General features: G+C 37.9%; 1 protein-coding gene across 1 annotated transcript in view; it reads right to left on the bottom strand.

Annotated features, from left to right (window-relative positions):
* Positions 1–6668: 6668 nt before the first annotated feature.
* LOC145683293 (trypsin-1-like) overlaps positions 6669–17681 on the bottom strand; it is a 171493-nt gene continuing 160480 nt past the window's right edge. Inside the window, exon 7 of the mRNA XM_081754652.1 lies at positions 6669–6909. Within this exon, the coding sequence (XP_081610778.1) occupies positions 6760–6909 (150 nt within the window). The 3' untranslated portion in view covers positions 6669–6759. The remainder of the gene's footprint in view (positions 6910–17681) is intronic.

Below are 17681 nucleotides of genomic sequence, written 5' to 3'. Positions count from 1 at the left end.
ATACAAGGCATGAATATAGTATGCCACAATTTAAAGCAATGCAGGGTGTTTCAAAATGAATATTAGGGTTTTGAAACTTCGTAGTATTTATTAGAATTAACTTACAATTATATATATTATCAAATGAAAGAGCAACTCAAACAGTTTTGTACGCACACATGCACATGCATTGTTTCCTCTGTCTGCCGTTAGAAAGAGTTAATAGTAGCAAAGATGGAGGCTAGAGAGCAGAAAGCTTTATGTGTTTTAATAAAGACTGAATCTGTAGTTACAGTGCAACCGTCTGTGTGAAGAATATTAAGGAACCGCTTGCAACTACGTCCCTATCGCTTGCAGTTTCTACAGTTCTAAACCCTACAGACTACGGTTTACACGTAAATTTCGCAAATGAATTATTGCTGCATAACAATGAATATTTTCATGACTGTGTCGTCTTCAGTGATAAATCGACATTTCACCTTAGAGCTAATGGCTGTCGCATCTGGCTGTCAGCAAATCCTCAGGAGATGGTACGGGTGAAACCAGACTCCAGTAAATTGAACATGTTTTGTGCCATATGGCGGAAAATTTATGGACCTTTCTCGTCTATCTAGATGTGTGTCGTGTGACGAATAAAGCTCACATCGAACACTTGTAGCAAAACCAGTTTGAGGCGTTCTTTTATTTGATGTATTGTTTATAATTGTACGTGACATGTAATAAGTACTACCAAGACTAAAACCTCGATATTAATTTTGAAACACCCTACATTTTTCACAACAGTATTGGAACTAAGATGTAAAAAGGAAAGAAAATTTTCCTTATAAAGTTTTTGTTTACAACAACGTTATTATTATTAGTCGAGACTATAACTACTACAACAACACGAGTTAGTAGTAAAAAAATGTAATCAAAAGTACACTCGTAACACTTTCGGACGCAGGTGAACAAAGTGGCACATACTAGTGTGTCACTTTTATAAATCCGTTCCTGTGTGGACATTAATTAAGATATCGGGACATTATTTTTACCAGATATGGTTGGACCATAGTTTATAATAATTTCTTTTTCTCCTGGGTGAAAATTTCCTTCTCAAATTCCACCCCAGTCAAAAATTCGAGAAATTTCGACTTTCCATTACTTCTTTTGCTATGTAGCTTCCTTCGTTGAAGAGAGAGTTCCTTAAGACTTTCCTGATAGATACCTCGTATGGATACATAATTGTTGACATCAATTGGATGGGCCTGCGCGCCGTGTTGCCAATAGGGGAAATTAAAATTTTCCTAAATTTGAGCAAAAATTCGAAATTTTTGTTTATATATCCCTACCTATACATCCGAGTGCAAGTCAACTTACGCCAGTATAACGTTTGTCCTTACTGAACAAGCGCGGGTACAGATAGTTAAAATGGAGTAACTAGGAAGCCCACGAGAAATATGTATTTAGGTTCTTACCCTTGATTTTTCTAGTTTTTCGCTACCTTTCTGTTTACCGTAATATATTTTTGGTAATTCGAAGCTTTGTTCCTTAAATATCGCCATGATACTTGTAGGATATATTAGCGGTGTACCAATGTTTAATTTGAGATAGTTTGAGTCTGTCTGGTAGCAGTGATGCCAGCTACAGAAAATTTTAATTCCAGATTTTAGGGGCAAATTTTGGAAAAATGCCCTTTTTTGTTTCTATTATTTCCCTCTTGTTGGCTACACTCAAACAAACGTACCAGTATCTAAAAGCTTCCTTCTTAGCCTAAACAGCGCACCATAAAAAGATTCTCTAGAGTAATTAGGGGATGTACAGTTTAGGTTTGTAATAAACCATGTTCTGTAAATGGAAAGAAAATGGTGGATTTTTGAGGTAGAATGAGATTTTTTTTTAAAATTTCATTCTTACTTTGTTAGATATCACCATGACACTTGCAGGATATATCCTTGTGATACCAAGATTTATTTTCAGATATATTTCATCTGTCTGATGTCAGTGTTTCGGGCCAAAACAATTAATTCCCAATTTTAGGTGAAAAATTCGGAAAAGTTCCCTTTTCCCCTGTATTATTTCCCTCTTGCTAGCTACATTGAAACAAAAGTAGCACTACCTGAAAGCTTCCTTTTTGGGGATTTAGGATTTAGGATTTAGATTTCTGGGCTTTCGGTATCTAAGGCCATATAGCCCGTCACGATTTGAGGGATGACGTCCCTCGGCAAGCACACAATCCGGGGAAAGGGAAGGAAGAAAGGATTGGGGAGGGAAGGAGGCGGCCTGGGACCTATAGGTTAGGTACCACCCCGGCATTTGCCTGGTGTGAATGAGGAAAACCCAGGAAACCCTCATTCAGGGTGGCTGGCCTGAAGAAGCGTCTTACACTTTTTCGACCGAGTGACCCCACCGGGAATCGAACACTTCCTTTTTGGCCTACAGAAGGAGTTTCAATAGGATAAATAGAGAAGCTGTAGCCTTGGCATATCATTTGTTCCTAATGTATTTTCTTATATCATAAGCTCGGAACAGCCGAAGCAAATAAACTTATAAGCTAGAATGATATACTTGATCAATGCGTGGCTGTATACATATATATTTACACGGCAATGGGCGTCCTTAGGTTGCGCATCGACATGACATGACATTTTTGAGTTTAAGTCCCACGGTTATGCCGGTAAGCCTAAAGGAGACCGTGATTATGAGAAATGAATGAAATCATGGAATGAAGAAAGTGGGAGAAAACGGGAGAACCCCGAGGAAACTCACGCACACGCTGCTTGTCCACCACAAAGTTCACTTGGTGGGAGCAGGGTTGGAGCCCGCGAACCCATGAACCAGAAGTGAACGCTCTACCACTGACCCACCGCGGCCCCAGGTTGCGGATCGAGGAGAAGGCCTTTAGCAAGAAATTAGCTGCGAAGATACTGAATAAACAGTCGCGGGCAGACAAGGAGTGGCCCTCCAGCTTGGGGGTTTGGGTGAGCCTAACAAACTCACCCTGTTATAGAAAAAACGACAGTTTTTCAGAAACAATAACAGAAGCATCAGACCAAAACTGATAACTTGGCACTACATCAGCAAAAGAAAATGGCCATGAGATTTTGAACATGGAATATTAGGATTCTTTATAGAGAGGCGTGTTAAAATCCGTAATGAATGAGTTAGAAAAATACAGGATGGTCCTAGTAGGAGTTCAGTTTGATTGCTATGATGGGGTATACGGTGCAAACACGTAAGAACATCAGAGATATTTCTCTCCGATTCTTTGAATCTAGACATGGACAAAATGAGGGAGATTCAGTGCACAGTGTATATAAGCACATCTATTAAGCACTGTGGCAGCAATTTTGTACCCTCGTAACTTGAACCGATTGTTAAACTGGCAATTAAAAAGTACCCATATACCGTTCATTGTGTTGACAGAAGCGATCAATGAGACTAGATCTCTGTCCCAATGTCTTTGTATTCTGTCAGATAGACGTGACGAAAATGGAGATCTAATCAATTGGCAGAAATGCGCGAAGTGAAAGTGAACGAAAACTATCCAAACTGCATTCAGTTTAAGACAAGTCATTTTGGGGACACTTACATGACTATTTCCCTGAAAGAACGCAGATTGAATCCACCAGCTAGAAGGTCCTACACTGATCCACAAAACTTAAGCAACTCGAAGAAAGTGGCATAAAATAAGACGACACGATCATTACGCTAAGTATAATGAACAAATAGACGGTCCAGATGCACAGTACAACAGAAGTGAAGACGAACAATACAGTTGGGATGTACAGATTGTCCAAAAATTTCAGCACAACTATACCTCAACAGGTGAAGTTGGATTGTGCGAGGGCATAGGCAGTCAATATGGCGCGTGACCACCAAGAACAGCTATACAGGCACGACATCTGGCCTCCATGCTGCAAATCAGGGTATTCATAAAGTCTTGCGGCAGATCGCGCCACTCCTCGAGGAGAGCTGTTTGCAGGTCAGGGAGAGTGCGTGCTGGTGGACTGCGCTACGCTATTCGCCGCCCAAGAGCATCCCACACATGCTCGATGGGATTTAAGTCCGGCGAATATGCAGGCCATGCTATACGCGTAATATCTTCGCTCTCCAGATACTCGGACATAAGATGTGCACGGTGTGGGCGGGCATTGTCATCCACGAACAAGAAGTCTGGCCCAAATGCTCCGTGGAAATTGCGCACATGTGTATTGATAATTTCATCCCGGTACCGTTGTGCTGTTAAAGTGCCATGTTGCACAATATGGAGGTCAGTTTTCCCATCCAGCATAATTCCACCCCACACCATAATGGAACCATCGCCATAGGAGGGCCGTTCAGCAATGAAGTTTGGATGATAGCGTGTTCCTGGCTCTCTCCACACTAAAGTCCGACCAGAATCTGACGACAGGCTAAATCTCGACTCACCGGAGAACATGACACGCGCCCACTGGTGTTCTCCCCATGCAACATATTCCTGACACTATTTGTAACGCGCAAGTTTGTGCTCCAGTTTCAATGGCACACACAGCACAGGCATTCTTGCATACAGTCCTACTGTATTGAGCCGCCGACGAACAGTTTCACGACTCACGCGTTGTCATATAGCCTGAAACAACTCAGCCAGTTGAGAACATGAAGATTGACGATTACGTTTGGCAGAAATTGTGAGAAATCGGTCCTCGACGGCCGACGTCTTCTTTGGACGGCTTTCTCCATGACGTCTACTGACTTCACCTACATTTTGGAAGCGACTCTTCAGCCTCGACACAACACTTTTGTTCACGTTGAATTCATGCGCCACTTCCACTTGCGATTGGCCCAATTCCTACCGCCCAATTATTCGCCCGCTGTCAAAGTCACTCAAATGTCGTCTACCAGCCATTGCAAGGTGTGTAACCCACACAAGAACCACGAACTAATGCTTGGAGCATCGGACACTACTGGGCTGTGATGTACGCCTCATGGCATAAGTGTGCGCCACTGTGCTTCCATGGGTGCTGTTTATGCGATAGAGTGGTTGCTCGCCTTGCCTGTGTGTCTCTGTGTATGTGCATGCCACTAACCAGTGTTGAATGAGCCCCACACGTCACGTTCTCCCGGGTTGCTTAAGTTCTGTGCAGCAGTGTACTTTACAGACTTTTCAAAAATTATCTCTCCAGAGAAGTACGAGGACTCCTTTTGATTGATTGATTTTCAACGTCCCTTTCAGCAGCGAGGTTATATGAGACATGGACCTACTGATTAACGTGGAATCCGAACCACATGAGCTCCCGCCGGGAATCGAACCCGGGTCTCCCACGCCTACGAGGACTCGTTATCATTGTGTCCGGGCCCAACTCCAATCATTCGAAACCCTGAACATGTTCAATTTTACAGAAACTTACTACATTAGCCATCCTTCTCAAGTGCAATATCAAAGCATGCAATTTGCAAATTACTTTGCAAGATTTTATATTCTGGCAATGGCAACTAGATAGCATTTTTTTAATGTGATGGTTAATATGCTCTTAATATTGTGTTTGTTGTGTGTTCTTAGGAATTTCGTTTTACCCTCAAGAATCTCAGGAAGCATTTGTTAAATTATTTTGTGTAATAAACACTAAGTATTTCAATAAAAGTGTAATATATTCCGATGGTTCATCTGTTAAAGTAGTTCATAGTATAAAAAAGATGCGTCGTATCTTTGATACAAAAGAGGATTACCATCGCCACAAACTGTAGTATCTTTTTCCCGCCAAATTTTCCACAAGCTTTTACAGATAAATCCCATAAAACTTTCTACACTGATTTCTTATGATTTAAGTTATAACTTGGTAAATTTTCTCTCTTTCGGTAAAATAAACTTTTAGTTACGGCTGTTCTAAGTAGTGTGAAAACCTAAAAATCGCTCTCCTGAAAAGTATAGAAAACTGAGATACGACAGTTTGTGACGCTGTCGACGGTATCTAGGAATAAATCCTATCATTTTAAAAATCTTTACACTTAACTTCGTCTTGTGCTTTAACAATGTTTTCCAACAATAGCTCTTCGATAATAGCTACGAGAAATATATAATGCATAGTATGCCTAGGAAACTCTTTAATCAGTTGCTGTTAAGGTATAGAAATTTATTTTTTGTGCTGTAAACTAAATCAGGTCTTGAGATAGTGTTACCTAGTTTCTCAATAATAATCTGCTTGTAACAACGCTCATAAGCAATATATGAAAACTCAAAGTTCCCAGTTCCACACTCAAGTACGTACTGCATTCTACTGCAAAGTAATGCTGACTTGTTAATGAGAAAAACTAAATTATATGTCATCATTTTATTAACAATTATCTCCGTGACAGGATTAACATCGAAAATTGTAATTTACTATTTCATAAAACTTGCTATCTTCTTTTTGCTTATTTAATTTGTTTTAGCAAAATTCTAAAATTGTTTGCTATGTGCATGATTGTTTTACCTAGTCTTTTCGGTATGGCATTATTAATAACAGTTTTGGGGGACCCGGGTTTGATTCCCAGCGGGAGGTCATGTGGTTCCGATTCCACTTAATCAGTAGGTCCAGTAACATATAGCTTTGCTTGACATTAAACTCCAACTCAACAACAACAATATTATAATGAGTTGTATTACCCGTGTAATTAGAAACAAAAATATGATTGTCTAAAGTTATCTTAACTGAAGAGAGGGAGAAGAGACAAGTAAAACATTATTCCCTTGACATTGATTTTATTGAGTGATGGCTAATATGCGGCCAAGTCTTCCATAGAATTGAAATAATACACATTTCTCTGGATGTTTACATTGTGTCATTAGGCCTGTTCAACAACATTATGAATAAATTCAATATATTTTGAAACTTCTGTATAGACTCCAGGTTTATTGGGATTAGCACACCCGTAACCCCAGGATACAATACCATATTGAACACCATCTAGAACAAGAGGGCCACCACTATCACCCTGTAAGAAAATTATTTCAAATTATATATTCTAAGTATTATTGTATTAAGTAAATTCCATATTAGTGCTTTCTTAGATAATATTATTAACACTGATTATGTTACTAACCAAATATTTAAATTTTAAAAATATAATTGAAGCTTTAGAATTGGTATTAAATTATGAATCTCGTTATGGGTGAGTCAATAACTAAAAATTATACAATAGCTAATCTAGACCGACAAAGTAATCTCAAGGCTGTTATCCACGTTTATCTATACTTCTGAATCAAATTAATTACAAGGTCTACCAAGTATAAGGATGCTCAGGCTGAATTCGTATATGCAGTAAATATTTTATTTTATTACATAATCTTTAGTCTTTTCATTCCTTTAGTTAGAGCTGAAATTTGATTCATTAGAGCAATAATATTTATGAAACCATTCAGATTACTTTGTGGAAAGTTTGATATTTTTAAGCGTTGCGTAAACTTATTTGTCAGTTACAATGTTTAAAATCGTACACACCAAAATCATACTGCTCGGTGTATATCAAAAATAATAATCCGGTTTTAATCAATAATATCTATTCTGTCTTTTCAGAGATGTGAGTGAACAACGTACTGTTGGAAAGAGGAACATCTCTAGTTGTATAGTTGTACATGGTTTTAGCTAGGTAGCAGCAGTGTGCTTCAGTGAATGTTCACTACGGTTCTGATTAAAATGGCATCTGGACAACAGAAAGCGTTTTGTGTACTACGTTTTGCGGAGTGCAAGTCAGTGATAACTGTTCAGCGTGACTTTCGTACTAAGTATGGTGTGGATCATCCTAATGCACGGAGCATCAGACGATGGCATGTATAATTCCGAACAACAGGTTGTTTGTGTAAGGGAAAATCACCGAGACGTCCTCGAGTGCCCGACGCAGACGTGGAGCGCGTCCGTTAATGTTTTACACGCAGTCCGTAGAAATCCGTTCGTCGTGCAGCTCGACAGCTCAACATACCCTCGATGTAGGTCTGAAGTTGTAATTTCATTCTTGGCAAGATTGCAGAGGACGACAGTTTGGTCACCGCTTAGTGTTTAGTGACGAGGCAACATGCCATTTGAATGGAAATGTGAACCGCCATAATGTGCGAATATGGGGAACGTAACACCCACATGAAGTTGTACAACATGAGAGGGACTCGCCAAAAGTTAATGTGTTTTGTGCAGTTTCCCGAAAAAAGGTGTACGGTCCATTTTTCTTTGCCGAGAACACTGTGACGGTGATAGCCTACCTTGATATGCTTGAATACTATCTTCCCACAGTTGGAGAATGATTCGAATGATTTCATCTACGAACAGGATGAGGCACCGCCACATTGGCATGGGAAAGTGCGAGGATTTTTAAATCGAACGATTCAATAACGATGGATCAGTCGCACTGGACCAAATGATGTAGCGTTACATTACTGTCCTCCAAGGTCACTGTGATTATTTATTTTCTTGTGGTGGTTTATAAAAGACTCCGTTTATGAGCCTCCGTTACCAACCACATTGAATGAACTGCGACATTGCATAACGGCCGCTATGGAAGCTGTAACTGAAGACATGCTAGCTGCAGTTTGGGACGAAATTGAATACCGCATGGACATATGCCGTGCATCTCACGGGGGCACATTGAACACCTACGAACGGGTGTAATAAAAACTTTTTGAGTTTCACTATCATGCAAAACAAAAACTACTTGTATATGTTTATTAGTTTCAGAAATACAGACTTGCCAAAGTAGATGAATCTTTTTGATACACCCTGTATATATATAAATGCGGAACATAATTAATTTCCCAAAATAATAATTCAACTCCTCTCTTTCACCGGTAACTTATCATAATTAAATTTGCATCATTAAATTTCCATTTAGCAGTAGGGAATAATGGTAAGCATATATATGTCGACTAGGTTTTGACTAGCTGGGGGCTCCGCCCCCAGAACTCAAAGTTTGCTCAGCCTGCGGCCATATCTTATCTATCGGCCTTTGCATCAACAGTGAACTTCGTGAACTTTCTCTTCATATTTCCTATATTTGTCCATCCGGGGGCTTTTCCCCACACACTGATTTGGCTCGGTGACGGCCTCGCACATCTTAAACCCATAATTCCATAGTTTTTTTCCTATTTCAGCTATCTAAAAGCTAAGATTTTGTACCCCAAGAAAACGCCCATTTAAATAGAATGGAAATTTCTTCACCCTTTAGACCCCTAAAAGATTTAAAATATTCACTTTTCACAATTTTCCTGTTGGTTACTCTTGGAATACTAGAATCGTGCAAAATTTCATGATTGTAATCTTGCCGGAATTGGCTAGACATTTTGGAGTGTCGAAGACGTCCCATATAAATAACATGGGAAAGATTTTTCAATTCCCCATAAAACCACTCTATGTTTGGATATTTTTATTTCTGATGATTCACTCAGGTAAGCTATCTAAGTACCTAAAACATGCGATTATAGGTCCAGAAAAAGCGCCGTTTAAATAACATGGGGAAATTCTTCATCCCCTCTTTACACGCTCTAAAAATTAAAAACATTCACTTTTGGTAATTTTTCTCTGTGCTTGTCCGGAAAACCTACAATAATGTCAAATTTAATCATTGTAGCCCTACAGGAACTGCTCAATAATTTGGGGAGGGGGGGGGTAAAAATATCCCTTACAAATAATATGGCAAAGATTTTTCAGTTCCCTATAAAAGCACTCTAAATTTTTATTCTTTTATATCTTACTGATTTACTTAGATAGTGCTAACGAAAACGTACAAGCATGCCGAATTTCAACTTTTTATTCCAATTGAATTGAATTGCATTGAATTGCATTTCTCTTTATTTCAGCGGGCGAGGTTCAGCCGGAGGCTGTTCTGCCTCCTAACCTCTGTCAACATTACAAAGAAAAGAAAGAAAAAATAAAGACACAAATAAGATACAAGATACAAATAACAATACAACATGATACATTCGATAATACTAAGGATAAACAAAACACTCAGTAAATGAAAAAAAACTATACTCATACTGCTAGTCCAATTTCATACCAATTTCAGTCCGGTTTCAAACTGTAGTAAACCTTTCATTTGTGCTAATGCTTTGTCTCTGATGGTTTAAATGAATTATATGGTTTGTCAGTGATTGACTTTGGAAGGGAGTTCCAGATTCTTACTGCCGAAATTGAAAATGCCTTATCAGTTATTTTTAAAGAATGCCGAGGCATATTTAGTTTATTACTTCCTCGGGCATAGTAACTGTGTATTTCTGATCTACATGCTAATTTATGGTGCAAGTAAGGTGCTGCTTTATGTGAATTTATTTTGTATAGTAAACAACAGTATCGGAGATATCGTCTTCGGGACATGGTTCGGATATTGTTTTCATTAAGTACTTGCAAAATATACTGATACTTTCTGTTATTGAGAGAGAAGCGTATAGAGTAATTCTGTATTTCTTGCATTGCCCTAGTATTTTGAGTGGAGAGAGAGCTACCATATATTGAATCGCAATAATCGAACATAGGCAAAATGAGAGTGTTAACAAGTCTTGTTTCTTGGGACAAAAAGCCTTTTAATTTATAAAACTGTCGTAAGATGCGCTTAGCTTTAATGCCCTGTTCAGAAATGTGTTTATTACAGCTAAGCCCTTGGTCTATTATTAAGCCTAGATCTTTTACAAAGGGAGAAAATGGAATATTGGAATTCACTACAGTTACTTTTAGGTCATCAGGGTTGACTTTGATCAACTGCTGTGATGTTCCGAATACAGTGGAATCACATTTTAATGGATTAAGTAAAAGACCGTTCTTAAGTCACCAGTTGCTAACAGCTAAAAGATCCGTATTAAGTAACTCTATTGGGTCCATAATATTTTCAGGCGTACTACTGATGAAGATCAGTGTATCATACTCATAGAAGTGAACTGATGAATGTTTTATGACTGTAGAAAGATCAACTGAAAAGAGTGAAAATAATAGGGGACCTAATATTGAATCTTGCGGAACTCCTGCCTTTATCAGGGATGGAGTAACTACCTGAGTTTTTCTCCACTTAGTATTAGTTGTTGCTGTCTACCAGAGGGATAACTGTGGAACCACTTAAAACTGATTTCTAGAACTTGTAATATTTCATTTTGGCCAGTAGCAGTTCACGATTTACCAGATCGAAAACCTTAGAAAGATCCAACAAGACCAAAACTGTTACCATTGAATTTTCTATTGAATTCAAAATTGAATCTATAATTTCTAAAAGGGCTGTGGTTGTGCTATGTTCTTTACTGAAGTCGGATTGAGTAACAGGCAATATTTCATTTTTATTGATATAAGTTGTTAGTTGCTGAAATGCTACCTTTTCTAGTACTTTGGAGATAATTGGAAGTATACTGACGGAGATAATTGGGAGTATACGGATGGACGAAGTTCATCAAGCAACTGTACAACTGTCTTCTTGGGCAGTGGAACCACCTTCTCTCGCTTCCATAGTTCTGAACAACAACCTTGAGTTAATGAGTAATTTACTATGTGTGTAAGTGGAGTTAAAATAAACGGAACAGACAGTCGAAGCATTTTTCCTGTTATTCCAACAAACGCACATGTGTTGGACTTAATACTGTGTATTGCAGTTTTAACTTCTCTTTCGTTTACAGTATGAAACTTAAATGTTTCAATGTTGCTATTTAGTTTACGCGGTGAAAGCCAATGCCTTTGTCGATAAGTACCTCAGTGCTTGTCTCAGACATTTTAAAGTCACTTGCGAAATGTGAATTTATAGCTTCAATGTCATTTACATTGTCCGGAAGAATCAAGCATGAATCTCTTTTACCTAAACCAAGATCACGCAAAGCTTTCCATATGTTACATGCATTATTCTCATACGATCAGAAAAATACGCAGTCTGTTGTTCTCGAACAACAGAAATTGTGAAGTTACGCAAGCGTCTGTAATCCTCCAAATGCAACTGATCCTTCGTTCTTTTATATTTTCTGTAAGCACGGTCACGCAACTTCATTAAAAGTTTTGTGTTACTTGAGATAAAGGGCAGAGTGTTCTTAGATAACATTTTCGTTTTTGAGCGATGCATAGTTATCAAAAATATCGACTATAGACTTTTGTAAAAATACAACTTTATCATCTATGGTTTCCATTTGAATAATGTTATCCCAGTTATAATTTTGTGCATCATGATAAAACGATTCGGTATTAAATTAAGCGTAAGTACGACACTGAATTACTCTACTTGGAGTTTTGGATATTGTATGAAGCTTGAGAGTGAAGTGAATTATGCTGTTTCTGATGTTCCAATGGGTGGACTAACTCCAAAGAAGTGTATCTATTCCGTGTTGTCAGTAATAATTAAATCTAGCAAAGATTCGGTAATTTCAGTGACTCTCGTGCGTTGGTTTATTAACTGTGTGAAACCTAATATTTTAATAATAGATTTCAAGTAAATAGTTTCTTGTTTATCTGGACAGAGTTGATCGCAATTGAAATCACCAACAACGAATATTTGGTCGACTTGTGGATATAGTTCCAATATGGCAGACAATTTCCTATACGGTACGGTACGGTAGGGAGATCTATATACAGCAGTAATACCAATTGGCAAGTGGTTCACATTAAGAACAAGATTTAAATTTTTAATATCTCCATAAACATCATTAGAATGAAAGTCAACAACTTTCACTTTAATATGTTGTAAGTAGTAAATGAGCATGCCTCGACCCCTCCCTTTTTCACTGCGAATGACTGAATATCCAGGTATCTCAATTTGCATTGTACTTATAGAATCATCCAACCATGTTTCCGATATAATCAAAATGGAACATTTCGTGGAAACAGCGAATAGCCGTACTTCGCAAATTTTAGGAAAAAGAGAACGGACATTTGCATGCATAATCTTAAAATTTGACGAAGCAGCAGATTGAATAAGGATCTGCAACTCCACTCTACATTGTTTATGTTTGTATTAACCATATTCAAATACAAAGGTTATAACTGAAATGTATGTAAAAAACACATTAAAGCAGTAATTGAGCCCTGGCGAAACTGAAAGGCTGCACTGACACACATGATATGATGACTGCCTCTTCTACCAATAAACATAAAATAAAATGCAATGGAACATAGATGACTGAATTTAGAGTAAAGAAGAAATAACAGTTCATTCCAATTCTAAGTACATAACACATGATCTTATAGGTTCAAAAGAATCCTCATTTAATAACATGGGGAAATTCTTCATCCCGTCTTTAGACCCCTAAAATTTAGATATATTCACTTTTGGCAATTTTTCTGTCGGTTAGTTCCGGAAAGCTACTATCATCCCAAATTTAATCATTGTAGCCCTACAGGAAGCGCTGAATAATTTATGTTTACCCATGTAGTAAAATTATTATAGGTTAGTTATTAAATAGCAATCGCACCTACATCTCTGCAAATGCATTTATATGTTGTTATGTTATTTGTATAACAGGCTGTGTCCAAAGACCAGACTGCAATTCTAGACGTTTGACTTCAGCCCCTTTCCTGTAAAAGAGCTGTACTTCGGACAGGAACGGGTGAGTTATATCTCTTGAAACGGAAAAAGACACTATTATTACTGTGTCTAAGAACAGTTGTTCAAGAAGAACTTGAAAACAGATGTTCTTAGGTCACCGAAATTCTATGAAAAAAAAATGTCGAACTTGAAAATCTCGAAGATGCAACTCTTTAGCGTGATCTTAAGTAGATGTACAAATTATAAACCAGACTTTGTATACTGTTGTAAGCCGTAAGCGGAGAACAGCAAAGGCATGGGTGACGGGCTAGGTATCATCCAGGTAATTCATATAATTTTGTTGTTTTGGAGTTATTATTATAATAGGTAATTTAGTAATAGTTAAGAGCAGCTACTTTTCATCTCCCGTGGACGAGGATACTTCTTGCTGTTACACTACCTACAAAATGGATTATATTTGATGTACAAATGGTAATAGAGCACACAAGAAACCCAGATCATATTGTATTCACACTCCAATATGGAGTGAGAATGCAGCGTGACCTACGTTTGTTATGTGTTCTATTACCACTTGTACATCAAATGTAATCAATTTTATAGGTAGTGGAACAGTAAAAAGTTTCTACGTGCACGAAACATACGATATGTGTTCAATTGCCCCTACACATACTTATACATTAAGTACGAGGGCACTGAACAGACACACATAAAGTACAAAGGCAAACGTCAGAAATGCAACGAAAAAGAGGGAAAGTACCAGGTATTATTCATTTTCACATACCTCAAATGGTTGGAGAATACAGAAAGTTGTAAAACCGCGTTGTAAGGGGATACTTTTTCTTGAAAAGAAAGGAGGACAGATATCCGACGAAATGGTGTCTTTTGTTCCCATATCTCGGAATGCTGTCCTTTGAGTCTCGCCAGAACCGCTTGATATTTTGCGTATGAGCAACGAAAAGTGGATCTATTCCCTCCTTTTTAGAAAGCTAGATAGGCAATGAATAATTCCTAAAAGTATGAGATTTCTCGTCCTTCCGTAAACGGAAAGTACCTCTGCTTAACTATAACCCGTAATTTATGTAATTAATGTGAAGAACATTGGAATCATATGTAATATCCGCATTTTTCCTACTGCTTGCTATATGACTCAGTGGGGCCTCTCTAATCAGCCATTTAAAATTGTAGCTACCGAAATGTTATATAAGTATTATTAGCCTGTGTCACTATATTCCTTGTGTTGAATTATAATTTGGAAAATCCAAACAAAGTAATTTATAACACTTTTACGTTAAGAGATACTATAATGACCATTATACTCCACAATGTGAGTTTAGTAATTGTTAAGAAATCTAGAATGCTACTTTTAAGTTCATTGTTAATTATTCGTAGTACAAAAACTTTGTTAGTAGTTTTCCATCATCGGGTACTTCATGACCGTATGACATAATACACTACTGTGGACTTACCATGACAAATATTACTTACATGAACGTGACTGCGATTTAGAATTAGAATCGACTTTGGAAATAATTGCTAAAATAAGCCTGAATAATGAAGAAAAATATCAAGCATATGCTTGTTAAAGTTTCGGCTTTCATGCAAGAACTTCCTTTGACAAAGCGTTGTTTGAGAATATTCCTATTAATTCCTACACACTTAGCAATCCCCACATGACCCTATGTTTAGAAAAACAGTGAAGCAGAGTGTGGAACGAAGTTGGCATTCCACAGTATTTTTACTGTAGAAACTACTGGTAGAAGAAATGCTGTTTTTTCTTTCATATAAAACTGGGTTGTTTTATTTTCTATGTTCAAAATCGCGTAAAAAAAGTCATTAACATTTTCTGCAAATGCACAAATGTAAGTAACGTATAAAAAGGAACACAAATAATTGAACGAAACTCTAATATCCTTCTCTTAGAATATTATTCGTTTCAACCTACTTCCCCATCTGCTTATTCCATTTGCCATACATGGCTGCTGATACCGAATTTCTTACCGAGGCTATCCCACACCCATCTTTTCAACATTTTTCTCCTGGGTCCTGGTGTCTGAAAAATCTTTGTTTATGTGATGTGCACGCACAGTCGACGCCGCAATTTTAATTTTAATGTGTATTACATATTATATAAAAAGGAACATTGATCTACTTGTAACACAATACGTAATAACTCTATATTATTTCTAGCATGAACTCGCGGTACTGGACTCGTTACTGGTTCAATGCAACGCTACATTAACCAATACATTTCCTGTCACTATCATTTACACAACACAAACAATTACCATTATCTCAAACAGGTGGGAAAAATTTCGAAAATAGGGAAAAAGACCTGCCTGTACCATTGGTAAATGTGAAAGGCTTAACCAGGTTAAGCCTCCCACTATTGATAGATGCAGTACACTAGGATTGTTGTAGACCCGCCACATTAGAACATATGGAAGCGGCGTGAGTTGGACCTCTTGTTGATTATGAGTAAGCAATTTCCACAAGTTTGTCACTCGTTCTTCCATTCTTTTGCTTCGTCACTTCAACATAGTAGATTTCTCCTTTCGCTGCTGAGATAATGTAATTCATCAAGTCATATTCTATTCAAAACTTGCTGGATGAGGTTGTTTCAGTTCGTATAATAGACTGTGAACCAAAAATTCCAATTCAACAATTTTAGTAGAATTTTTTGAATGTTCTCATTACAATACCCTATAACGCCGAATACTGACCAATGCTCCCACGAGCTGGCTTGTTATTGCTTATTTAAGCAATGTCCAACTTAAAACTGAATATCTAGTTCATATATAAAACAATAGTCAGGAAGTGCTTTGCCGCATTTCAGAATACAATTTATATCGACTGGTGGTGCGATTAGACTTCTTGCTAATATGTGTGATATGGCAAAACACATTTATTAATCATCGAATGCAATTCCTAGTAAATGAAGGGAAAAGAGAAAAATAAAACAAACTGCATTTATTTCAGACGCTCATTTATCCTTAGCATAGTAGTGGTGAAGCTACTATTTTCTAAGTTAATAACGTTTCGGAATGAGTTAATTATCGAATTGCTATTCAACTGTATGGTGGGTAATGACCCATCGCCTATATTGAGCTGCGTTCATCGTATATCACCTTGGCCTTCATAGTCCAACACGACTATGACTCCCTGTTGGCCTGCAATGAAGTCCTGGTTCTTGGGATATTGTTGTCTCAGACAAGTTAACTATATTGCAGCGCACCCATGCATGTGTCCATTTTCCACTGCTAATTTATGTTGCTTCTTTCTGATACTCACGAATCAAAGTCCTTAGACAATAATATTTTGTGTGTAAAGAAATCGGAATTCATAATTTTTTAAACTTGATATTTTGCGACATCTATTCTCCACATATTCCTATTCATACATATGTACACTCCAAAATTATTGTCGCATGTCTATAAATACGATAGTGGTGTTGATGTTCAAGACACATATTTCGTACATACTTAAAAGCAATTTAACACTTACATTTTCTCAAAGTATTCATCATTACACTGTACATACTTTTGCATCCTCGAAAACTACTTTTGGAAGCAGTGTTGCCAGTCTTTTTCTTCAAGCTTTGAAAGTTCATTCTCGTAAGCCACTACCGCTTCTTCAGGTCTGCAAAATCTCTTCCCACGCATGCGATCTTTGATCCTGGGGAACAGAAAAAATCACACGGAGCCAGGTCAGGACTATACGGCGGATGAGTCATAAGTTTGACCTCCGTAGATTCTAAAAACTGATTTGTGATGTAGGTTGTGTGTGCGGACGCGTTGTCATGATGAAGCAGGATCATACGCATTCCAGTTCTTGGACGCTGTTCCCGAAGCTTCTAGAACACTTTTGTTAGGCAAACAGTGGTGTAGCACTGAACAGTAACAGTCCTTTGTTTTTCAAGTGGAACAGTTGCAACATGGCCAGATTTGAAGAAGAAAGCTACGACCATCTTCTTCCCCACACTTCGCGGTCGCTTCATTTTCGTGGGTTGATTTTCATCTGGAAATATCCAAACTGTAAACTGGCGTTTACTTTCAGGGTCAAATTGATAGATCCAAGTCTCATCGCCAGAAACAATGTCAGAGACGCGTTGCGAATAGCCTCCATCAAACCTTGCACGCATTTCTTCACACCATTCTACATGCATGCACTTCTGCTGTTCAGTCAAAGTGTGAGGCACCCAACGAGATGAAACCTTCCTGAGCCGAAGATGATCATGAAGAATTTTTGTTACTGCTGGCGATCCAATGTTCACTGTAGAT

Source organism: Thermobia domestica, chromosome 4 (genome assembly GCF_964235325.1).
Source record: "Thermobia domestica chromosome 4, izTheDome1.hap1.1, whole genome shotgun sequence".
In the NCBI taxonomy this organism is placed as follows: domain Eukaryota; kingdom Metazoa; phylum Arthropoda; class Insecta; order Zygentoma; family Lepismatidae; genus Thermobia; species Thermobia domestica.
This window is presented reverse-complemented; position numbering and strand designations above follow the sequence as displayed.